Genomic DNA, 25,991 nt, shown 5'->3' with positions numbered 1-25,991 from the left:
AGGCTGCGAGAGACGCCGTTTCACAGGCTGTAAAGGGAAACAAATGTTCACCATTGTGAAGAAGCGAGACAGACAGAGACACAAATTCTGTTAACAGAGCAGATGAGCCCGAGTTTGACCCCATTACTGAGCTGGGTGCCCACAGGAGGGACTCATTACAACTGCAAAGTCATTCAGCATAGTGGATATGACAGAGGACGTGACTCCCAGCAGAAGCAGTTCTCACTTTCTTATCTGTTTGTCTGTTTTAAACAGGCAGAAAGGCCTCAGTTAACACAGTGAACTCAGCAGATTAGTTAGGAGGCCTTTGGGCAAAGTGACTATCAGGTTAATTAAGAGACTGAGCTTTTCCTGGAGCTGCACGGGATCACACTGTGATTTCCAACCCTGTGTAATCCAGATTGAATGTTTTGCCTGTTTGGTGAGATTGAGCCCGGGTCGCAGAGTTCACATTTCTTCACACAGGTCACCAGGTCAATGTGGCACTACCAAGGGCTGGATGGATGACATATCCATATCTCAACATCTGTCAAAGGGGATTTTCAGGTAGTCATACAGTAGTCCCCCGTCACTAACTCAGAATTTAGATGAGATGAGCTCATCAAACAGATCTGTGTTTTGTGTCATCTTTAGCTATAGCGATTTAGCGCTATTTATACAGTAAGTCCTCTATGATAGAATAGATGAGGTGTACAGACCTCATAATGATACATAGTGATTGAAAGGAACATAATCAACGTTATGATCAACTGATAAAGCAGCAGTATGCATCATGCAAGAGGTTGATAATTTCACCATCACTGACCTTTCTCCAGTTTCGGCTCAAGCTTACGCACAAACTATGTGTGCGCACAACCTTTTTTTTCTGCCTTCTATTCCCAGCGTGGCTCCTATTTCAGTCTGAAGCCTTGCAGCAGTCCCACTTTGACAATGTGGATTCAGAAATAACAAATCTGCAAAATGAACCCAGCAGATCAGTGTTACACTTTTACCAAGCACGAGGTTTCGCATCAGCGTGTGGCTGAGGGTGTTACAGGAAAGAAATGACCTGTTAGTGGCGACACGCAGCCCATTTGACCGCATCTTGGAGCTTTCTATCCTCAGGTGGCGTGACCCAGTTTAGGCCCCTGGTGCCCCCCCCACCCCCCACCCCTCCTCTGTGACACAGTGTAATTTGTGGTGCTGGGAAATTACTGAAGCAGGGCGACCTGGGAGACATAGTCAATTAAGCAGGACTCCACCTGTCCGGAGGGGGCACAGCAGCCAGCCACGGATCGAAATGTGGGCTTTTCATAGCTTCTCGAAGGCTTCACACCCGTGTATCAGACGTTGCCTTTCAGCACAGCGTCCATTTACATCCACGAGGATTGGTGAACAAGTGTGTATACTTGAGGCAGATGGACAGAGCATCCGGGCCGCTGCGTCTTGCGCACCATCTGTTCCACCTGGCTTGGAAAACATCTAGCGGCCTAATATCATGTAATGTGATTGGCTACAACTCAGAGGCAGCAGAGGCTGGAATCAGTGATACAAAACCTCAAAGTATATATATCAGAAAAGAAGCAACACATGGGAGACATGTTCAGGGAGGAAAAAGAGTTTGCTATTATTACATATTTATTTATATTTTCATATACTTTTTACATATTTATTTGTAATAATAACATGTATCTTGAGCAGATCGGACATGGAGCAAGAATGGAAGAGGAGGGCATGTCGAAGGAATGTCACTTTCTTTTTTTTAAACCCATTTAGTTTCAAGAGCATCATCATCATCAACTCAACTGTCAATGATATTCACAGTCCCATTAAACAAGCTACAACAAAGATTTCCTAAAATATAGGCTGACATATAAAACTAGCAATTTTTTTTTAAACACTGTGTTGGATGAATACCTGCGAGAGGATGGGGGATATCTGGAATGACCAAATAACTGTAACCAGATAACAGACAGGCAGGATTGGGGGCAGGGGGGAGAACTCTTATTGTGAAAGGTAGGCGTGTATGAAAACACACCAGTAGTGAGGTGCACAATACACACGCATACACAACATACACACAACAGTTTCTACACAGTCGTCATGCTTCAATGGGACCTCATGTTAAGTCTCCTTTTTTTTCTATTTTAGGATCACATCATTAGAAACAACAACCACAAGTGGGTCAAAAATACAGAAGGCAAAAAAAGAAGAAAAAAAATCATATAAAAAAAACAAAACAAAATGGGTTACCATTCTAAATGTAATATAAAGTACTCTATATTCTTGGAGCCACACTTTTTGGGCCATTACGTCTGAGAAGCTGGGCAAAGCATTAGCATTTCCGTCCCTTGGGTCTTGTGACAGCCTTCACAGTGAAGTTGCCTTCTCCTCTCTGCTACAAACCCCATTTTTCAAAACATGGTGTAAACAGAATCCCCTGGAGAGTGTTGCTGGATAGCCAAGAGTGCACTGCACTGCACTGCACACCAACTGGAGCCGATCCAGGGAGAGATACTGGCAGGCAAAGAGCGGCAACAGGCCTGGGTCAAACACACACAGACCTGACTGTTCGCATTCAACCCAGTTAGATACACTTGGCTAATCTATCCGTCCTCTTGAGCTGGGCTGGTGGTTTGTAGTTTCTGACCCAGTGATTGTATTGGTTTTATATACACATAATCGAATTCACATAAATCATTTGAAAAATTTTGCGAAAATACGAAAAAAAAAAAAAAAAGGCAAAAAAACTAAACTAAAGCAAATCAAATCAGCTGATTTGATCTGAGACCTGGTAGTTTCTGATTGGCTGACAGTAATAAGGCAACAAAATGAAAAAAGGAAGGACAGAAAAACACAAGTGAAAGAAATATTTTACAGGCGGGAAAAAATGGTCTTTGGTGTTCTCCTGCACTGAGAAAGAATGATAACAAAGCATAAAAAAAAAACAGAAATTTCAGTTTCTCTGATTTTTAACATGTCTGAGTTTTCAACAGGAAATATTTCCTTGTGGTAAATGTCTTTAAAATCATGTGCGCAAAACAAGGGATTAAAAAAAAAAAAAAAAGAAAAATAAATGACATAACTTCATCCACAGGTTTGGTGAAATCCTGCAAAGTGCAAATAAAAAAAAATTAAAAAAAAGCCCATTATTGATTACAAGAGGAAAGTATTTTTTTATGGTACAAGTTGTGCAACAGTATCATGCATCAGATCACTTAACATGAGACAACACAGGGAGGCAGCGGCAAGAGTCTGTGTTCAGACTCTTCCCTTTGACTGGCAAGTCCCAACAACTTGGTCCTTGAATATGCATATCATCAGCTGATTCCTGAAGAAGTCTGTTCAACACTTCATTGTTTATTTTGCGGGTCATTTGTAGAACATCTATACAATATTAACCACTTTACACTCCGCTCTCAAAGATCACTAAACATCCATTGGTTTGAAGAGGGGGTGGGGGTGGTGGGGTTGAGGGTTTGGGGGGGTTGGGGGGTCGTCATCGGAGAGCAGCGCTTGTTCCAGTTAAATGGTATTCCAGGTTATATGGTGTTTACCTGCATCACTTGAATATAGTGTGATAATAGCACCACTCCAACAGATAACACTGCCTTGCTACGAATACGAGGAATCACAGAAGGGAAACATCGAGGTGGGTGGGTGCGGGAAGGAAGGAAGGGTGGAGGGAGGGAGGGAGGGTGTCAAATTAGTGTTGGCAAGAGCTGATTCCTCATACGGTAGGTAAATGACAAAGTGCTGGCAGGGCTAATTTTCCCATGATTGGATACTGATGAACAAGAGAAGGTAGAGTTTTATGAAGAAGTGTTTCCTTGTGTTCGGATATGAAGACGTAAGGTCGACCCTCCGGTAACGATTTCCCTCGGTGAGACGCGACACTGCAAGAGAGGGCCGTCCTTTGCAAGGAGATGTTGTCGTCGTTTCTTTTTTCCTCGTGGCCAGATCTGGCGGTGGTGGTGGTGGTGGGGGGCGGGGGGGAGAAGGGGGATGAGGGTGTGTGTTTGTGCGGGGGGGGGGGGCTGGTTTATGTGGGTTGGTCTTTCTGCAGGGCTGAGATGTCCAGAGCAGGAGGGGCCCGCCCGCTCCACTCGCTCAGCTGTCCGTCCTTGAAGAGGAGGTTAAGGGCGGGCAGGGGGACGCCGGACTCGGCCGGGGGCTGACTGAGAGGGTTTGACACGCCGCTGTCCAGGTCAGACGGCTGGCTGCCATCCTGCCAAACAGAGGGCAAAGGTCACAGATCAGCACCCCAGGCGGGGGGAGGGGGAGGATGCTATGTGGGACAAGGATATGTCTCTCGAGGATAACAACAACAAATCAGGAGAGGTTACGTAAAGTGGTTCCTGCCTGATTTACAGTCCGTGTGGGACAGAGCAGAGCTCACGCAACAGAGACATGATGTGTAAAAATAAAACTTCCACGTCCTTCACCTTCCCTTTTTTTCCCTTATTTTTGACTCTCTGCCTTAGATTGCTTGTTTTTCTCCCTTCTCTCTTCGCGCTCACCCACATCGTCACACACTGAGACACACTATTTGAAAATCATCAGAAACCCTCATTATACCGTATCTCTCACACAACCCCTAGTCCTCCTGTTGCACTCAGTCTCAACTATGATAATAACGTTCTTCTTTCCTTCGTCTCCTATGTATTTGTTTTATTCCTACTATAACTTCAGTACACTACACTACACTAACACACACACTATGTTTGGGATTTTCGTCTTTTATCTCTCAGTAAAAGAAAATAAAACATTAAAGTCGCTACGTTTAATATCAAATTTATTTATTTTGATGCCTACCAAATGAAGCAATTAGGTTGAAAACAAAGGGTTTAATGATGTGGCTGCAGGACTCTAGTTGCTGTGTCAAAACCAAATATATGCACCAATATTTCTATTAATTGCACTTAAAAGTGATCATCAATTATTGATATTAATTAATATTAATTAATTAATTAATCCTAAATCCTGATATTTTCACTGGACACAGTTGTATCTGTTTTTCTCTGTGAGTTTCTGAAGTGGCTGCCTGAAGAGAGCAGCGTGTTTTTACCTGGAATGACTGAACAAAGCTCAACACCTTCAGCGACAGCTTTCGGCTTGAGTGAAGTAGTTCTTGAAGGCTGAAAGAACAACAAAGTCTGAAGTCTGGCACTGCTGCAACACTTTTCTTTACACTTCTCTCAATGTTTTAAACAAAAGAAACATTTGTGAGGATGCTGGGTGGGGCTTTTTTTTTTTTTTTTTTTTCACCTTTCGCTGCTGCAGAGCTTGTGCGAGGCGATCTTTCGACACACTTTGCGGTTGAGCTCGGAGCTGAACAGAGGCATGCCGAAGCAGAGTTCGAGAGGGACCCATTCATCTTCAGATGAAAGGGCTGAAAGAAAGGGATTGACAAGAGAGAGGAGGGATGGCTTTCGTTCTGAAGCTAACATCAGGCCTTTGTCACAGGTTGTCCTTTACTCTCCACTGTCCTCAACACCTCGTCCAACTCTCAAACATCAGATCAAGTTATTGAAGATATTCAAATTAAATTATAAATACATTAACCACAAAAGTAAACTTACAGTCTGTCTTTCCTTTGACCTCCCCGTTGTTCTCTTCGGTCACGAGCTCAAAGGACTCGGTGCTGCCGTTGGTGTCCAGGCCTCCACCTAGATGAGTGTCTCCTTGGAGGAAGGACAAACCTCCATCAGCATTAAGATGCCGAAATGTTGTTTCTGGGGAACTCATCACAGCCAGATTACAGCCTGAATGACCTTCGCTCAAGCTTCATCAGAACCTTTTACAACTTTCTTTTTGCTGAATGAACATTTGTGTGACTATTAGCATAAAATGTGTACTGCCATGTGCATAAATATTGATGTGAAACAAAGACTTTGATCAGTTATGGCAGCAAGATTGAATCAGTGAATCTCAACGTAAAGGCTAAGACGGTTCGATCCGCGTCCATTAGCAAAGGCTATCACAATAAGGCTCACAATTATGCAGACAAACAGCATAATTAAAGTGGACTGTGAGCAATCTTTATCTAATTTGCACCATCAGTGCCAATGGCCATCAGAGGCAAGGACATTGCTACTAATTCAACTATAAGTCTCGTCTGCCCGGTGCTCACGTTGTTGGCGTTAGTGCGCCTCACCTCTGCACTCGGCGCTGTCGCTGGGCCTGCGACGGTGCCTGTTGTTGGAGTTGAGCATGGTGATGTAGCCGCACTGGTGCTCCAGGTCCACGTGCTCCTTCAGCTTCTGCAGCGCTTTGTGCACACACATGTTGGAGGTGGAGAACTCTGCACAGAATGGCGAAGGAGAGACAACACAACCAATATATATTTAGATCAGTCTACATCACATTATAATGTAGTTATGAGTTGATATGAAGTTAATTAGTGCACAATAGATTCAACAATTATAATTTCTATTAAGACATAAAATACCAATAAATAGCTTATGTGCTAATACTATGAGATGGTGTAAATAGATATTTAAGCTTAAAATATAGACTTATTTAATTTTTTTCGGAACAATTTCTCATGTCGGGGCTTCAATACAAGAGGGACATTACAGACGAGCAGTATGGAGGTATTTGGATGTTTTTTTGGTTGAAATTTGAATTTTGGGTGAACTATCCCTTTAATAACATTTTATATACTAAAATAAATAAGTAAGAGAGTTTAAAATAAAGAGTTACTGGGGCGTTCCATCATCAGTTTTCATGTTTCTGTTTTGTTCTGTTTAGATAAGACTTACATTAATAGGTTTTATTCAAAATGAATACATCACATGTTATGTGACAGCTTCATGCACTAAGAGGTTCCTACCTCCCTTCATGTCCTCCTCATCGAAGGGGAATGGGATGTGAACCATTTCTCCATGGCCATGCATCCCATGACCCTGAGGGTTACACACACATAGGGTTTCTATGTTAATGCAGAGATGCTTGGTACCAAATACGGCACACAACAAGTTGAAACCAAAACTGAAAATCCAAATCATACATTGTGATATCCTGAAACCCCTTACGGAAAATAAATCAAGCTTCTATGTGTTCACCTGGATGAGAACAGCAGAGTGTGTGAGGGCATCATTGAGCATGGTCAGCACGTTGGACGTAGGGACGACTCCGGGGTCGTGACCCCAGGAGGTGATCAACAACCTGTCGTACACCTGCGAAGAGTAAAAATTGATAAACAGTTAATTCTTCCACAGCTGAAACCATCACGGGAAAACTATTATTTCACAGGTAACTTAGAGATGAGCCCAATAATCAAAGAGCCAAAAATGGGAGAATCAAGACGTTCCTGTATTTCAAAGCCCTACAAAATAACAAGTATCAGGTTTCTAAGTTTAATACAGAACGCTCTATTGTTTATATTAGAAACAGTTTAATTTAGAGAAGCAAAAAACAAGAAGGAAGCAGTGGAAACCTCACTTCACCGATCAAATTAACATGTCAAATTGTCAACCTCCCACAGTGTGGAACATTAACTGATTAAAGTGCGGTAATTAAAGCTCCACTCAGGCACTGAATTTACCTGCTATTTTGACTTAAACGTGACTCTGCCTGATTGAACCAGAACATTTAATTTATTGTTTTTTTTCCCCGTCTTGTGCTGTGAAAGTGGTGGAGGGGTAAGAAGTCTGATTTTTTACTTCAGTCAGGTTCAGCTCAAAGGCAGCCTGTCGTCTGAAACATGGAGAGGAACGCATGCTGCCATGTTTCTACTGTATAAAGTGACCCATTTGCATGATATTACCTGTCCTCCCCTGTGAATTAGCTACATCAAATTGTCTTTTGTTCCCCGACTCGCATTCCCAGAATAGTTAATAAAATTCCAAGACCACTGGGAGGCCGGGGAAGGAGGGGAAAATGCAGGTGCACAGTGTGATCTGACTGTGACTTTGATGAACCTGGAGCTTTGAGGGGAAAAATGGAGTTTGACTGGGATGAAGGAAAAAACCTTGAATTTCACCTGCAGTGCTCTGATTACCTGCCCCTCCAGCTGAAAGCGCAAGGTCAACGTTTTTAAAGGGCAGGTGTCAAAGATGAATGGAAAACTACCCGTAGACGTGTTTGATCAGAATCAGCACCGTTCCTGTAATCACTTGTGTGACGTTTCTTATCCAACTTCAAAGAGGTTTCTCTTGCAGGTGCACATACTTCCTCCTTCCATTGTAAACCTACCTGTAAACTGAACCCCGACTGATTAATAATTAGTTTCCACTAACCTGGAATATGGGCGGCAGTTTGCGGAGCCTGGAGCCCTTGGAGAGCAGCAGAGACGGCGGGCCTTGGCCGGTCACATGGTACAGGTACAGCTTGAACCAGATGGAGCTCACCTCGGGGATGGCCGGGCCAATGTGCTGCGGGGAGAAACAAACACACACATGTACTCACACACACACATAAGTGCACAGGAGCAGAACTAATGCACCTACATCCCCAGACACACACTTCTCCATTTCATCTCTCACAATAACAGATACTTCAAGTGGACAAAAAAAGAAAGCAACAAGCACAAAGAGGAATAATTATTCTTATGTTGTTCCTCCGTTTGAGATTTGGAAAATGAAGCTGCTATGAGAGATATGAGTAGAAAACCGAGGGGAGACCCACTTCAGCGAGTGCCGGTGGTGTAAGAATAAACAGCAGCGTGAATGGAACAACAAGAGTTTAACTTCTATCCCTCTGTCGCTCTGAGCTCAGCCAGAAATCTGGAGTGTGGCCAGGCAGAGGAATTACTCATGAGCCTCGCCTCCTCTCTCCCTCTCCTCTCTCTCTTTGTGTAGTCTTGTTGTTGGGGCAACTGTGTGCCGAGCGCTCACAAAGTGCACACACACACAGTCACAGTCACAATCACTCAGGCCACACGAGTGTGAACACACAGCGAGCGACCAAACACAACCACACAAAACACACAAGCGTAAGCGCATTAACTGTTGACTAAAACACAAACACACGGAGCGCACTCACATAATAACACACACACAAACAACATTTGAGCCAATACTCCTGCTTGCCACTTAGTGCCCCCCCCCCCTCTCCCCTCCCTCCTCTGTTCTCCCCTGGCGTCATACCTGAGGCGTGCAGCTGCTGATGGGCCTGATCTCGTTGCTGAGCGGCGCCATCGACACCAGCAGCTTGTAGTTCTTGTTGAGGACGCGGCTGCAGGTGGCCTGGTCCAGACCCAGCAGGCTCTCGCAGCGCAGCATGTCCAAGGGGAATCCTGGGGGGGGGCAACCAGGGACAGTCAGAGCTTCTATGTAGGACAGGCTGAGAGCCAAGTGGAAGTCATTGGGTGCATTCACATGGTTTGGATGGGGTGGATTTATTTCTATCAAGCAGTATAACAACATTTAGTTTGTAGTTAACTTTCCACCTGTTCCCAGTCGTTATGCTAAGTTGGCAAGTAACCGCAGCTTTAAAAGCTATAAAGATACCATAGTTCTCTCATCGAACTCTCAAGAAGTAAAGCGGATAAAAACATTATTGTTCTTTCATTCACTCAAATGAAAAGAAGCTCAGAGAGCTGCTGCCAACACATGATATAGACACCATGACTTTCTTTATACTTTTCTCTCCATGCTGGCTAATGAAGAACATCCTCTCAAAGGACACGAGTGTCAAGTTGACATTTTGGGATTAATAATCACCTCATGCCTCCTACAGCACATATAGAAATAAGGAGGTGTCTGTGAACAGCTGATAGTGATAATTAAATTACAACCACACTTCAGATAAGAGTCAGACGTATGGTGACTCAAACCCAGCCAAAAGGGTCAAGTCCTTTACAAAGGTCAGACTGCAGCTTCATGTTCACAACTTTAAATGTTGATTTTTGTGTAGCAGGAATTAGTGAACTTTCCATTATTTTTTATTTTTCTACTGCAATGGTGAACATCTGTAGCAAAACAAAGGCTGCTTTGTTGAGAATTGACTGAATTGATTTTTTGTTTTCACAATACATTTTCCTTCACTTCCTAAATGAGCGATCATCACTCGAGTTTTTGTAACATTAGGGGCCTAGTTTAGCTTCAGGCACTGCACTCACTCCTCAGCAGAAGCCTGGAGCAGCAGCTGAGGACGACTGAGAGATAAGACAATCAGAGATGTGGCTCACAGCCAAAGCAAACACACAGCATCTGGCAGCACAATGGCAGCTACACGGAAACTCAGAGGTTTGCTTTGTCGTCATTGGAGGACTCGGTCTCGGCTGCTCCCTCTAGAGACGCGAGTCGAACAATACAGCTTCACTTGTGTGGACTCTTCAAGCAGAGCCACAGTCAAGACGGACTGTCCAGACACAGGTGAGAAGCAAACAGCCAGGAGCGAGACAAAGATAAAGATTTTCACTTCCTCTTTGTTATTCCCGGAGGGAGTTTCCAGCCCTTCAAACATTTCATGAGATATTGATTTTCTAAAGCCACAAAAGAGATTTAGGTATAAAGGGTGAATATTAATCATTTAGAAGAGCTGAATATTGGTCCAATAACAAAAAAAACAGAGGGGAGGTGTTGAAGAGCAATTGATTTCTCTTTTCTTCTGAATTCCACATTGATTTTAACACTTACATAAAGAAATGCCGTTCTTTTTGTTTTCTCACTGGTTCTGAGTCACTGTGTTTTGACATAATCAAATAACAATGTTAAACACGGGTGAACTGCTATTAATGTTCTTCAAGATGAAATGTTTCTGCATCTATCATGTCATATTGAAAATGTTATATCAACAGCTTTTGTCTCCCTTTGTCTATGGCACATACACACACACCACATGGTTCTCATATCGAATTTCAGCGTTACATAAAATGATACCTGCATTTTTCTTTCCTACAGTTCATGTCACCTGCCGGCACCACAAAAGACAGACAAATCACAGACAGCAGTGTGTACTGACAGCTCTTGCAGCTGGGAAGGCAGTGAGACCAACCAACAACCAAAACCAGATTGACAGCTGCAAAACAACACACAAAAACTCAATCTGGTCTGGAAGCTGCCTATTCAACACGTCTATAGACATGTGCAGGTGTGCGACATGTGGTTTCCCATAAAAGCAAGGAAAACAAGAATGCAACTGCAGGTTTACTGTACCTATGTTGGGGATATCAGGTCCCTGGTCCTGAGTGAGTTCTTTGTTGTAGCGCAGGAAGAGGATGGTGTTTTTCAGGGTCAGAGCGTGGTCAAAGTAACGCTGGGCCTCGCCCTCTGCTGTGCTCTCCACCTGCAGCCACAGACAGGAACCAACAGAGAGGTTAAACCACAGTGTTTGTCTGCTTGCGTGAGGCACTCGTGATTATGTACACATCAATTATTTGCTAAACTGAATCTGTAGACTTTGATTGTTCACTCTGGTTATTCATACAGACATGACTCGACAAAGGTCTCATTAAAGGAAAAACCTTCCTCACCTTCTCCAGCTCTGCCAGGAAGCTGTCGAGAGTCTCATCAGACAGCTTACCCACTTCAAACATGGTCACAGCATGACTCTTCAGGTTCTGATAAAAAGACATAGACACAAAAATATAATGATTCAGGTTGTAATTAACCTTTTTTTTTTATATCAAATAAGAGTTCATATGGATACGGAAGAGCATTATGGCCAACAACAGAGGTTTTTTTTTTTTTAAATTTAAGATTCTGAGCTAAAAGTTAGAAATCATTTCTGAGAAAAAAACTCAAATTTCTGACTTTTTATCTCAGAATCTTAAAAAAAAAAAAAAAAAAAAAAAATCTCCATTGTTGGCCCTAATGCTCTTCCTTATATATGTGTATTTGTTCCCATCCATTCACTAACTGGAGACAGGTTGCCCATCATGAGGAAGGCTGTCAGGGTGGAGTCAAAGAGAAAGGCGATCCTCTTGGTGGGAGCAGCTGGGATGCTCAGGCTGCAAACGCTGCCCGTGTCCGCTACAGGAAAAAAAAGACACAGAAGAGGAATATTGCGATAAGATTAATGCATGTACTTCTCTCTCTTAAACCAAGCACATTAGCCTGTAATTTAGAAGAGAATTAAATATTTACAAGGACCAAAACATTCTCAACGTTCTCAAATAGATTCAGTTTAATTGATGATTAACATGTAAATGCTGTTGATGAACAGGGCTCTTTCCTAATATCCAATTTGTTAGCTCGAACAACCCGACAATAAAAGCTTAACCTGCACAACAAAATTAAAAATCAGACCAAAAATTAGATCCGTTTTGACAAACACCTGTTAATGTGAAAATGACTTTCAAAAGCATGAACAAGCTTTCTTAGGGATTAATTAGCGCTGCTGCCTCAAAAAACTTCTAAAGTAACATTCAGAAAGTGCTTTGTGTGCATTCATCAGCATCTGTATTAATTTGCATATATTGCTGAATATGCTTTCAAGTGTGTGTGTGTGTGTGTGTGTGTGTGTGTGTGTGTGTGTGTGTGTGTGTGTAGCACAGACCCTGGTCTTCCAGACTGGTGGTGTCAGTGTCGGTAGCAGAAGAGCCTCCCTCCATGACGGGACTGCCCTGCTCCCAGGACAGCAGCATCTTCTGAGGGTCCATGGTGCTCCTATCACAGAGGACAGACACATGTACTCAAGCATCTGTTATCTATTTTTCTTTTGATCAAATTAATTATTTTGTCAACAGCAGAGGACAGGTCAAATATATCAGAACATCATGTTCTCTATTCATCAGCTCCTGAGCATTTCAATATTTAGAGCATTACATGTTTTCAGAAGGACAAACTGAAGGATATAAAACAGTGATGTAGATAGATGAATGGGTTCTGTTCCTAGATCGAATTTTCTTTGACCACAGACATAATAATCCTGCTTTTCAGTTTTGCACTACCTTTGTCAGGGGTATTGAGTGTCATCACTGAGTCTCTTGTCTGTCAGTCCATGTTAGGAGGACTGAGTTTAAATGTTCATTTAAAAAGGGCTATATAGGAAAACGTGCTAACATTCTGGCACTTTTTTTTCAAGAGTTTGGTAATTTTGTCAGACTATGTACAGGTGTGTGTAAAACTCAGGATTTTAGCAGAGAACTTGCTTCATTATGTGACAGAGACAGAAAACAACATGAAAATGAGCTAAACAGCTTAATTGGGAACTAATTCTGCTCTATTAAAATACTGTAAATGTGAACAAATTAAGAGCTGACACCAACAATAGCGGGCCAATCATATGCTAGGTGTTTTACTTTGTCTTGTTTCTTTTTCACTGTAATTACTATAAAATGCAAGTTAGTTCTTCAACCATCTCAAATTTGACAAAAAAAAATCCAAAGAAAATCCACTTCCAGTTGTGGGATGAGCACGGATCAGATGAAGGTGTCACATTGCTCTTGTACGTACTTGAGTCTGTTGACAGATGGAGCGTTCTTCCAGGTCGGGTGGAGCTGCTCTGAACTGATCACCTGACCTTTCTTTACAGCGAAGCCGAGGCGACAGTACATAGACACTGCGTTCTGACAAGACACAACAGAGACAAAATATTTGACCTCATTAGTCACTAGGTCCTCAGGTACTCGTTCACTGTCAAATATCACAACCCTGTGACCACTCCTGGACCTCTAAGAGTTTGCCTGAGTTTCACTGTCAGTGGGGGGCGCAGACCATGAAAAAGGGAGTGAAAGGACCAGAGTGACTTGCAGCACCTCCTGACTTCAGAAGATGATAATAAAACATCACTGTGATGATCCACACACTATGTGAGGGGTTGTAACAGTGGAATCCAAAACAAGTGGCTGCTTTTGACATTTACTGTGGACGTCTACTGGTTATTAGAAGAGCAGTCAAATCATTCTGACATCAGTGTTGAGTTATGAGACTTAAAAAACGGAATAATTGTCAGGGTGATGTTCACTTGATGAGCCACAGAGTCAACAATAAAAAGTCGCTGCTCCATGACCTGGGACTCAAACTGTCTCCGAAAAGAAGAAAGAAAACGGAGCTGCTGTGTATGTTCCTCTGAAGAGTCGGCAGGATTTTTCCATTATTTCCTCAGTATATACATTCGTCAACTTCCCTTGCTGTTAAATCTTTTATTCAAAGTGAACAGGCTAGTGAAGTGAAGTAAGGTAGACTTGATTGCTTTCTGCACCTTGATGCCCCAGAGGTGCAAGCCAAAGTCAGCTCTTAGCTATCCTCTTATCATATCAAAAGGAGCACGGCGAAGAATTTTTTAGGCCGTGAGGTAGTAATTACATAGAGAAAAGTTAAACTCGGGTGGGGAAAAGTTCTGCACAAGGAGACCTCTCAGACATCTCAATCATCTCTGATGTTACAGGGTTTCTCCTGTCTCTATGAAGTGCTGGCTTTCAGCAGCAGGAATGAGATGAGAGCAAGGGACAGGGGAGGTGAGCTCTTCACACCGGAGGTCATAACACTGACAGGCAGTTTGGCTCTGTGTCGGATAGAGAACGAATAGGAAGCTGGGGGAAAACTGGGCCAAACCCTAGCACCAATTCAACCAGAATGGTGTTGTCCAGCCTTCCTGTGGAGTCATGGGGCATGAGGGGTCTAATCTGAAGCTGTGTGTGTGCTGCATGTGAGTGTCACAGTATACCTCGAAGGTGTATGCGAAAGAGTGAAACCATCATATCATGCAGAAATATCTACTTGTGAGGCTGCATCTCTGCTTTTCTCACCAATTTGCACTTTAAATGGCCAGAGCAACAGAAATAACAGCAACGTCAATGCAGTGCTGTGATAAAATGTTATATTATTTATTTATCTGACAAATTGCCTGCACCCAAGTGTAAATATAGCATACCTCTGGAAAGTTAAGTAAATGTCTGCTTCAAAGGAACAAGGAATGAAGGAATATCATTGAAAAATGGTGTTAATTGAATTTTTTTTTTTTTCAGATTAGATGCCAAACTTAAATCTCCAGAAAATCGATTGGCACAACATGTAAGTCAACTGTGAAAGTATTTTGCATAAGACTAAGAAAACATACTTAAATTATCTTCACTTCCTTTAAATGTCCTTTAAATACGATATATGAAAGTTATATGAAACGATCAAAGTGAATATTTAACTATTTCTATTTGACTTTATTTTATTTAGCAGTTATCATTTTTTATCCATGGAGGGAATCCATTCAATGGAATATGAAGGAATTTGAGTTATATTAGTTTCTAACTTTTATAATATTTTTGTTTTAGCTCCCACTATTTGTGAGGCTAATTGTCCTTTTTTACTCTTTAATGGTGTAAAAGGAACTATCACTGTTTGTCTGGGAATCTGCAGTCAGGGAATACACATATTTATAACTTCTATCTTCTACATTGTTTCATGTGTTTGTTATTACTGAATATATCCGTGCCATTTCTGCAACACTACACACTGCTGCACTGTGTGTCTTGAATCAAAGACAGAAACAAAAGAAAGGCCACATAGAGACCAGAGGAAAAAACAAACAAACACACAAACAAAAAACACAGCCTATACGTTCAGTTTATACATCACAATAAGTGTGACATTCAACAGTAAGTGGACACCTACCTTCACCAAGTCCAAGTCAATCTCCAGCACATTCGCCAGCTGAGCATCAAGGAGGGAGAAAGGATCAGGAGGAGAAAAGAACACAGGACTCGGTTGACAAGTTGATCAATAAACACACACACACACAGTCATATTATATCTAATGAGAACGGCAGGCCAGTGCAATAAAATATATTTCTAAAGCCTACCTCTGATACGTTTGTCTGCTCATCAATGGACACAAAGATTTTGTAGAGAAGCGTTTCAAAGTAATCACCCTGCACCCGGTTCATGACAAAGCCCTCCAGCGGGGGCACTGAAAAACACAAAACACAAACAGTCATGAACAACTGTGCAACAACCGTTATTTCACTTTTTTTTTTTTTAATTTTTGCTGTTGAAGTGTTTTCTCTACTTTCTTTCTTTTTTAAGGACTGTCATTATTATACTCATAATTCTCACTCTTACATCCCCAAAGCTGTCACTTAATTCCATAGTGTTAAGTGAAGGTAATTATTCAGGGAGGATAATAATAGGATGTGAGAAGACACACACAAACACAAACACACACACACCCTTACCTGAGATACAGCTGTCATCAGATATGGGAACATCCAAGTAGATGAACCCGCGGTTGTACAAGCCTGCAAAGAAAGAAAAAAAAAATACACAAACACTCTGTAAGCATTATTGTGTTTCATTACATCAACATCTGTACTGTCATTCCAAAAAATAATTATAACTATCTGGGTACTGAAATTTGTAGAATACAAATTATGCATATTTAATAGTGGGAAAAAAATAAAATCGCATGTAAACAGGTTCTTGTACTGACATGGCACAGCAGTTCCTGTGTTTAACTGTATTTAGTCACTCCGGTGGCAGAGGCTAATCAATGTCAAACTGTTTACTAATTAACATTTACACTGCATGCACAAAGCCTGACTCCCTATGCTTCATCCTATAAATTCACATTCACAGGGACTTTTAACACTTTTGGTATGAGATAATATTTTTTTCATGTATTTAAGATGAAAATATAAAACTTTCCTTTTATTATCCTGAAGTAATGCGGGAGCCTGGACACCTTTTAATATTTTATGATCCCATCACCCTATTTGAATGCTTTAAAATAAAATATATTCAATAGACCTTTCTCATCGAAACACTTTAACATGTGATGGGATAAATAATAAAATAAATAAAAGCAAGAAGCTGGACAAGATCACGTATGGAGAACGAAAGGTGAGGTAATCTCTGTTCAAAATCTTGAACCCTAACAAAGTTATTATGTTGCTGTTGCTGTCGTGCTCAGGTCTTATAAAATGTAATACACACTCCTGCAGATGCAGTTAACATGGTTTACTAATAAGATGTGAGGTATTTTATTTCACAATGGTTTTGTGCTGATATGTATTATACTGAAAGTGCCTCATATTGTAAGTCAACCTGTATTTCAAAGTGTGGAAGTAGAGAGACAAAATTATTAGAAGAAGAAATACAACTCAATACAGTGGAGTTTAATAGAGTGCCACTTTAAATGTTACAATAAACTTACCAAAATAGTTGTTTGTGACAGTGATGTTAATTCGTGTGATTAGGATAATTAGCTACAGAGATTTGAAAAAACAAAAAACATAATCTATCGTCTCTTTATGACTAAAGTGTTCAGATACTCACTTAACACTACATTGTACTCCATTGAACCAGCCAGCTGAGGACCAGAATCTATCATCTTATCAATGGCTTTCTTCTCTGCGGCAGAACAGATCTGTAATCACACACAATAAAGAGGCAACATTAGAGTACACCTGCACTAGTGGCTTTTTTTCCCATGGATGTCAAAACAACAGTGGTGGCGCGGCTGCTGGGAGGGATGAATACATTTGCATGTGATAACAGCGTGGACTGTTTTCCAGTGTTGCCTTTTTATCTTGTGGGAGGCAGAAAACCTGTTGGAAACTTGGCAGATTTTATTTCTAGTCAGGCGAGATTTCAGCATGCAGTGAGGCTGGATGAACATTTTGAAGGGAACATGTCAGAAGTCCAATGGACGTTTAATGTTTAGGTTAATCACACCACAGCACCCATTTTCTCATTCAATTTGTGGATCATTACTTGTACTGTAAACACTGTGAAAGGGGCTGTGATTAAAATAATGAAGGTGACTAGCTGAACTTCAATAAACATGACATAGCACAAACTTGTTTCTCCCCAAATCCATGTAATTCACTCCTCTCCCATTCAACTGTGATGTTCCTTATGCCAGATCCTCGTTTTTATGTCACTGTCACTATTTCTTCATCACCAATCTCTATAAATTACTGTGCAATATTATTATTTCCTGGTGGAATATGTTTCTCATTGACAAGTACTTTTGTTTAAATTGTGTATATTTTGTATAGTCTGTGTTTTTCTTCTTTTCCTCTTCACCTTAGCTACAGAATTTGCACTCCAGTTTTATACCTTCATTATTGTACCCTTATTTATTTCAGCATCTATTCATCCCTCTCTCTTTACTCTCAATAAATAGTAACAGAGTTCTCATCTCACCCTGATATCGTCTTCGGTGATGTAGCCCGTCTGTGCGACCCACCACGGCTCCACAGAGATCTCTACTGGTTTGGCGGGCAGCAGGTCACGCGCCGATTTCCTGCGGAAGAATTTCTGACAAAAAAGCCACCTCAGCTCAAGTCAACAAAATCAGCTGAGAATCACTGTAAAGTTTTGGTATTTTTAGTTATTAGGAGTATTGTGGAATATATTACTAAAACATTAATAGTGAAGCTGCAAAATATAACAATGTAAAGTTGCATTTATGATGATGTGTTTCTTGTTTTGTGTATTTCACACCAAAGCTGCAGTATGTGTTGAGTTTGCATTTTAAAAATTGCTCCGGTTATCTGAATTGGTCTATTTTAGAAACAGGTCTTACTTTGGAGGATCTGCACTGGTTCATCAGGTCAATGTACTGGTTTCTCCCAATTCCCAGCAGCCGCAGACCTGCAGGACAACAGGGAGGTGAGTGAGTCGGTGAGACTCAATCACGCCTCAATAACTGGCTGTGAAATTGTAATGCTACACATTAACCCCACAGAAAATAAATCTGGCCATAGTGCAGCTGCAAAAAGTGTCCCCGGCATTTTTCAATTACAGCTTCTGAGGCTCTGGTGAATAAAAAAATTGGAGAGAATTACAACGAGGAGCAAAGTTTGAGAATGAGTTTTTCTGGATGTTTCCAACTTCATATATTGAGTTATTTCAGTGAAAGAAGGCGTTCGCAAGCGGTAACAGTGACTCATCCAAACACTGCGCAGAGTGTACGTCCACACACTTCCCCACACACCTTCTTTAAAGGTAACACACACATATACACACACACACTGAAGCAACACTAATACATCTACCAACCAACAAACAAGCTATCTCAAACAATATAAGTGTGTGCATGAATTTCTCCTGAATCAAATCAATTTGTTATGAATCGGAGGAAATGCTGGTCCATATATCTTAAGTTTTAGTCTGAGGGTGTCGGAGGTACAGTACGCAGTTTCATCTCCAAATCCCACCTTTTCGCCCCCTCCCTTTGCCTGTGCTGCACCGGCCTGTGAGGGGCAGAGCAAAATGTGCTGGGACGGCTGCCAACGCAAGCAGGGACCAGTAAGGGACGTTTGCATTTCAGCCTCCTAAGGCTGCAGAATCCAACACGCGTATCCTGCTGTTTCACCGAGACACAGACACAACACACGAACATCCACCCACATAACCCTCTCTCACTCACACACACACACACACACACACACACACGCTTTGACTGTCTCTCCATCCACCCACTTCTGCATGACACACTTCCAAAGCTCCTCCGGGGAGATTAGAGGAGAGAGGCCCCTCCGAGCGAGGCTCCGACAGCCTGCTGGCAGCCGTCTGTCTCCGCAGCATGAAGGTCCTGTACTGCCAGGACTCAGTCACTCACGGGCCAGCGCCAAAGCCCGTTTCACTTGACAGCAGAAAGTCAGGGGACACGACAACGGCCCTGACACTTGACTTTCAGCTCTGATGCCGTCCTAATGGGCTTCTGCAATTATTTCTGAGGAATACGTCTCCTCGGTGATGCAGCTTCCTTTTTTGGAGAAGCAATTTTGATTTACTATGTAATGGGATTTAAATCAACGAATCCATGAACCACTTGGCTGGTGCTCTGATTTGGTTATGGAAATATAAAGATATCATTTATGTTTATTAGTTATGCTAGTCAGAAGACAGGAAACCTATGTCTATAGACAAAACCATCGTGGGAACCGTTGTTTTTTTGTAGTAAAGTAAGAAAACTGAAACCACCAGTATTTAAAAACTACAACATAAACAAAAATCAAATGCACACACGACAAGAGAATAAAAAAACTAAATATGCTCCACTTGCTAAAACGATCGCAGCCAGGTGCCAATGGCCCATTTCCATATAAAACTTTTTGGTTTGCTTAATTTATCTTTTAAGTGTTCTACTACACAAAATGTGAAAAAAAGAAACAAGACATAAATAAAGTAGCTAAATTAATTTACCAATTATTTTCCCCAAGTAATTTTCTCGGTTGATAAAATGCTAGAAAAGTAAAACAAAATTTACAATATCCTAAAGGTGACATCTCCAAACATGTTTTTTTCTAACTTCAGTACAGTTCACTGTTACAAATAGACGCCATTTAATTTTCTGTACATTAATTTCACTGTCGCCTTTCATTCATAAGGGTCTGACTTTTACCATGAATAACACGGTAAAGTCAAATAACCACTGGAGATCTTAAAGTTTTAAAGTTTAAGGTGACTTCCTGACCCTCAGCTTTCTGAAAACTTTTATCTTTTCACAGCGACTGATTCACCGCTCCGTCCTCTGACAGACGTCTCAAAATGAAGAACTGGGAAAAGATGTAGAATAAGGGACCAGGCACAGACAGAGAGAGAGAGTAGGTGTAAGGCAAAGTACACAGAAGCCCAGTGAAGTCATTTCATCTTTGTGGGGGAGAACTGGGGAAACTGAGCCAAAAAAAAAAGAAAAAAAAACACAGGGAAGGAACTCACAGTCAGCAGCAGTGAAGTTGGGCAAGGAGTCGTAACTCTTCTCACTGTTCATAATATCCTAGAGGAGCAAAAAGAGAAAGGAGAAAGGAGAGACGGGGAAAAGAAGAATTAAACTCATTTTTCCTCGCCCCTTTCTGTGTCCCCTGCCTCTGATTAATAACAGGATTAGCAGATCTGGGCAGCCATGCTAATTTCTACTCCCCGTTTTCATTAAGTGCTTAAAAGGGATTATCAGAATATGACATAGCTTTCAGCAATTTAGTGGCCACAGTTAAAGCTCAGTCGAGTTTAGTTTGGCATGCACAGGAAAGTGGGTGAAGCCTCTTTTTAAGTGAGCTAAAAACTTAATGTCTCATCTTCATTCACATTTGTAAGTGAAGTCATAAGACAGAACATATTAGTCACATCTGCTCTGATGAAACAGGAAGTATGCCAAATGTGGAACAATCGAATGTGGCAGCTCACATCTGTACACACACAAACACAGGATTGTGTGGTAATGGGAATACATCTGAGGACATTATGCACAGAAATTACATGATAATCAATCAATCTATAACCAGCTTCAAGCGTAACAAAACAGTTGTAACTGAATTATGGGTGCATTAATTACTAGCAATAAGAAATCATAAGTACTAAACACGAGGTTTGGATTACTTTTCAAAGGCAACACTTCCATTTTTGTGAGCTGCTGGGATCAGTCTTTGAAACGTAATTAAGAAATTCAGAAGTCAATGAGATCCCGTCTGGTCAAAGTCTCCGACAGACCGGTTCTCTGCGACGGCCCCCATCAACAGACTGAGCTTTATCAGTGGGAGTGAGCCGCCGTGCAGGCAGAGCCACAAACCGACAGCAGAACAACCAACAGAGATTTTCTCTGGGTGTGCTGAGTCCTGGGATCAGAGCCTCCAACACGAGACGCCGTCACTAGACACTGACTGACACCTAGTGCCCGACCGATGCCAAGACTACCAGCAGGATGCCATGCAATACAATACAATACGCACAACTTTAACCCACGTGTTCGTCTAAAACGGCCGAGTATTAAATAAACAAACTAATCAAATGCGCCGTCCCTGTTGCTAGGCGCTGTGTGTCACGTTACAACATATCTCCTGATATTGGTATGCAAACAAAATATAATTTCAAGCCGCAGACAAAGACAGGCTTCTCCTCTATACGTACTGACCACACACAGTCGTGCTGTGGCTGCACAGACCGACACCTTATAGTCGATCTGTTGAGAAGTAGCAGATAATAGAGAGTACATTGTCTTTGTTGGTGTAACAAAGAACACGCCACACATGCCAACAAGCTCAGATCCTTCTTACTGCTGTGGTGTTTCTTGAACTCCTTGTTTTGCCCCGAAACTGACATTTCTGCAGCGGTTTCCATGGGATTACAAAACTGAAGACATTGTTCAATTTAAATTAACAGTTTCCAAACCAATTAAAGAGTCCTTGCTGCTGCAAAACAAGAATTCCTGCTTCGCTCCTTTGAGTTTTAACCGGCTCATTGTTTCCCGAAAGCGCACATGGAAATTGTGTTATTGTCTTGGCTTTCTGAACAAAACAAAAAAAGCAAAGACTCCTGAACCAGCGAGGGATTTCACATGCCGTGTGCGACAAAGATAGATGTTTAGGTGTAAGAGCGCCGGCTTGCAGAGATTGCGACGACATAAAAAGCGCTGAAGCTCGGTTACATCAAGCGAGTTCCTCACCTCCATGATTCCTATGTAATAGGAGAACGGAGTGACTCGCAGCCCTTTGACCATGATGTCAGACAGGTGGTACGGGTACAGCATCAGGTGGTCCCGGCTGTACTTCAGCAGCTCCTCGTAATACTTGCGCTCATCCTTCCTCACATGGCGCACTGCTCATCAAACACACACACACACAAAGGTCACAGATGGGGTTAACAGTCGATCCACAGCAGATCAATCTATGTTAAGAAAAAGGAATATTGATCCGGAACAAGCTCAACATAGTTACATGGGAAATGACACAATTGATTAAAGTATCATTGACATTTTACTTAACTGGTAATATAATCACTTTCTCAATCATTGAGGACAAGTATTCTTATGGATAATGCCAATAACATAATGGTAACGCATACATATAGGAATATACAAAGAGACGAGTCAATTTTTGCTGCACGTACTTGCAATAAAATAAAATATTTTGTATTGCAAGTTGACCTGTTGTAGTGCAGTTACAATTAACACAAAGCAGGATAAAAAAAATCACCTATATGATCAGTCAGATTTATTCACAGGTCTGTTGTATATCAGAGTTTCTCTACTCCCTCTTTCTTTATTCCAGAGCCATAAATATTAGAGGATTTGTTTGCACCGTATCTTCTTAACCTCACACCCAGTCATGACGTGTGTGTGTGTTTAGCCCTGGACTGTGTGTGATGGGCAAACCGTCTCACCTAGGTTATTGCGGAAGCGCAGCTGGTTGCGGATGCTGTACAGCAGCACATGCTTCTCATATTCGCGCTGAGAGTTCCCCAAACTCTGCAGAAAAAAACAAACAAACACAACACACAGGTGAAGACATAAACACAAAACTGAAACAATGACGGTTTAACAAACAGGTTTTACCACAACAACCTTAAATCTGACAGAGGGGCCATTTTAAGGGTGTCAGCTGATATTATGCTTTAGTATAGTTCACACCTCCAAACATACTCTCTAGAGATGCACGAACCTGGTAAGACTGACCGGATGAAATGAATCAGGTATTGGCCGAAACATGACTGACCCCCATCAAATTCTGTTTCTCTGTCAATGTCATTATGAAAGTTAGTGTTTTCACTTAGCTATGACCACCAACTCAGTTTTTTAGTTCAGTTTAGTTTTTAGCCTCATTATATCTAGGCAGTGATACATTTGAATTTTTACATTTTAAGATAAAACTACACTGATATCAAATCAGTACTCAAAGAATCAGTATCCAGAAAAGAAAAACGTGGCAACATGCTGCACATTCTTAAAATGTTCAATTGGATTGGCACAACCCAGCTGACACACAGTAAGCGTGCGGGAACCACTTCTTCTGGTTGGTTATCCAGCTGTGCTGGTGAGCAGGATGCACAGCAGCAGCAGCAGCAGCAGCAGGCGCAGCAGCACAGATACTGTACATGTGCATGTGCATGTGCCTGCCTCCTGTTTGCCACGACATGTTGGCATAATGGCACAACAGCAGATGCAGGAGGAGACATCTGTGCCTACAGTTACATCTTTCACGTTTCCCTACTTTACAATAACATGCATTAAAATCAAGTGGTGCCACCTATCAAATAGTCAGTAATGTGTGCAATCTAATATGATACTGTCATCCTCATCCCCCACGGTGTTAATCTTGCTCTATTATGCAAACACGACATCTATTGGTCCTGCATGAGGGATGCTCCCTCTGGTTGCTCCTCCTCAGGTTTCTACCATTTTCCCCATTTCATAATTTGTAATTATTAGGCTACTACGATCATTTTGCATTGCAGGGGAATTCTTACTTTTGCTTTGAGGGTGCACACATCAGAGGATGTTGTAATTTGCATGCGGCTAATTTATGATTTGTGACAAAGTGGGGGGGGGGGCACGTTAACATGATCTGCCTCGAGTCGACTCTGGTGGTGTGGAGTCATGTGATGCCGGCGGGCTGAGGGTGAAGCCGAGGCTGCAGCACCGACCGACCGACGGTCAGTCAGTCAGTCAGTCAGTCGGTCATGGCTCCTGCAGCAGCAGAGGAGGAGGAAGAGGAGCGGGCGGTGACAGCCGAGCCGAGCCGAGCCGAGCCGAGCCGCCCGTGTGTGTGTGTGTGTGTGACATTGACAGGTTAACCCCCACCTCCTCCTTCCCTCCACCCCCTCCCCCCCTCCCTTCCTCTCCCCCTCGCCCCCCTCCCGGTGTGAGGACACGGTAAAACACGGTACCTGCTTGACGTTGGCGGGCAGCTTGGTCCACGGGTAATTCTGCCTGATGTGGAACTCCACGTCCGTGTTCATCGCTCCGCTAGCTGCCTGGCTAACGGCTCAGTCCCCTTGGAAACGGTCTCACACGGGCTCTCCGGCAAAGTCCACGGTGACTTTACCCCACCGACCCCACTCCCAGCAGCCGAGCGAAGGAAGCGACCCCCCTCCCCTCCTTCGCCGTGCAGAGAGACGCCGCTGTTGTTGTTATTTTCTCTCCGGTGGTTATTTTCTTCCTCCACAGTAAACGGCCACTTCCTTGTTGTATTTTCGAACAAGCCGTTCGTCACGCTCGTGGCCGCTGACGTCACTTCCTGCCGAGGCGTGACCGTCCGCGCCGTGGATGATGTGAATGGAGCTCGTGACAGATGAAAGGTGATGTCGCACCTGGGCAGTGTCATGTCCAGAAACACCTTCATCTTTGTTGTTATTGAAGTAGCAACATGTCGGGTGGTGGTGTTGAGAGCATGGACGGATTAACCAACCGGGGGGGCCCCGGGGTAAAAGTGAGCTACTGGCCCCCCAGTGACCCCCACAGCACATTGTTTTATTAGGCTATGTGATATCAAACGATTTTATTTAACATTTTAGAAAATATGAAGAGATATGGATGAACCCAATTAATTATTTTACTGAGAAAGAGACAATATTAATGGAAAAGAAAAAGGGAACGAGAAAACGCAAAGAAACTAAAAATATACCATATGGACCTGCTGGATGGCTGCGGATGCTGGATTGGATGTAGGTTGGCATAGTCGAAAACTTAATGTTGGGATAAAGAGTCACAGTAGGGCCTCAGCTGTTGAGAGTCACATTCATATTTTAAGCTATAATAATATTATAAATATTTTTTTTTAACATTCACTAGTAACAAATTTGACAATGTGCAGTTTTTCCTGTAACAGCAAACACCAACTTTTGGGGGAAAATCTTGGTCAGTAAATCCTGGGATTGATGTAATGATGATGATGTCTTATAAAATAAGAGTATAGCCTAATCCAATAAAACATGAGGGCCACCAGGTAGCCTAAGTGAGGAGGACCTGTCAAAGAGCTGATGCTGTGTATAAATGAATAGAATAGAATAGAATAGAATAGCCTTTACTGTCATTATGCATTTCTGTACAATGAAATAGGAGAGCTGCTCCTTTAAAGTGCCAATATGTACAAACGATACACAATACAAATGCAATAAATAATACACATCACTTCACACAGCATCATTAACACAGGCAGCAGTTTAAAATATGCAGCATAGTCAATTTAATTGATACACATTTCTAATAAATCTGCCATTAATTAAATTATGTATAGTCCCATTTATCCTATGTTTTTCACAAATTGAATTACTAAAGCAACAATATGTTCTGTCTCTTTCCTGCTGCAGCTGGTCTGTGGCTAGTGCTCATTCATGAGACCTAAATCTTTAAAACAGATCATGAACATACATACATCTTTCCTTTTCATCCAGGGCCAGGTTACA

At 42.1% G+C, this 25,991-nt stretch overlaps 1 protein-coding gene across 1 annotated transcript; it reads right to left on the bottom strand.

The window, feature by feature from the left end:
- Window positions 1-1,796: 1,796 nt before the first annotated feature.
- fam91a1 (family with sequence similarity 91 member A1) lies at window positions 1,797-24,825 on the bottom strand. Its single transcript, XM_085791667.1, has 24 exons — window positions 24,474-24,825; window positions 22,971-23,055; window positions 22,255-22,406; window positions 20,535-20,592; window positions 18,394-18,461; window positions 18,012-18,125; window positions 17,139-17,229; window positions 16,040-16,102; window positions 15,668-15,774; window positions 15,480-15,518; window positions 13,326-13,438; window positions 12,427-12,536; window positions 11,788-11,900; window positions 11,402-11,488; window positions 11,085-11,214; window positions 9,072-9,220; window positions 8,223-8,357; window positions 7,047-7,160; window positions 6,815-6,887; window positions 6,137-6,283; window positions 5,562-5,663; window positions 5,248-5,371; window positions 5,048-5,117; window positions 1,797-4,207 (listed from the first exon to the last, which is right to left on the bottom strand). The coding sequence occupies exons 1-24, from the start codon at window positions 24,543-24,545 to the stop codon at window positions 4,022-4,024; spliced, it is 2,502 nt and encodes an 833-aa protein (XP_085647793.1). The 5' UTR covers window positions 24,546-24,825; the 3' UTR covers window positions 1,797-4,021.
- Between the last annotated feature and the right edge of the window lie 1,166 nt (window positions 24,826-25,991).

Source organism: Trachurus japonicus, chromosome 11, assembly GCF_045865225.1.
Source record: "Trachurus japonicus isolate A0001 chromosome 11, Traja_1.0".
Lineage (NCBI taxonomy): Eukaryota > Metazoa > Chordata > Actinopteri > Carangiformes > Carangidae > Trachurus > Trachurus japonicus.
Note: the sequence above shows the minus strand (reverse complement) of the source record. Positions and strands in the feature narration are given on the sequence as shown.

Excerpts from the sequence above, each read along its gene's own strand:
- fam91a1 (XM_085791667.1), bottom strand. The coding sequence starts at position 24,545 with ATGAACACGGACGTGGAGTTCCACATCAGGCAGAATTACCCGTGGACC. Across the intron at positions 6,888-7,046 it reads ACTCTGCTGTTCTCATCCAG|GGTCATGGGATGCATGGCCA; the intron begins GTGAACACATAG and ends TGTAACCCTCAG. Across the intron at positions 4,208-5,047 it reads GCTTTGTTCAGTCATTCCAG|GATGGCAGCCAGCCGTCTGA; the intron begins GTAAAAACACGC and ends TCTGTTTGGCAG.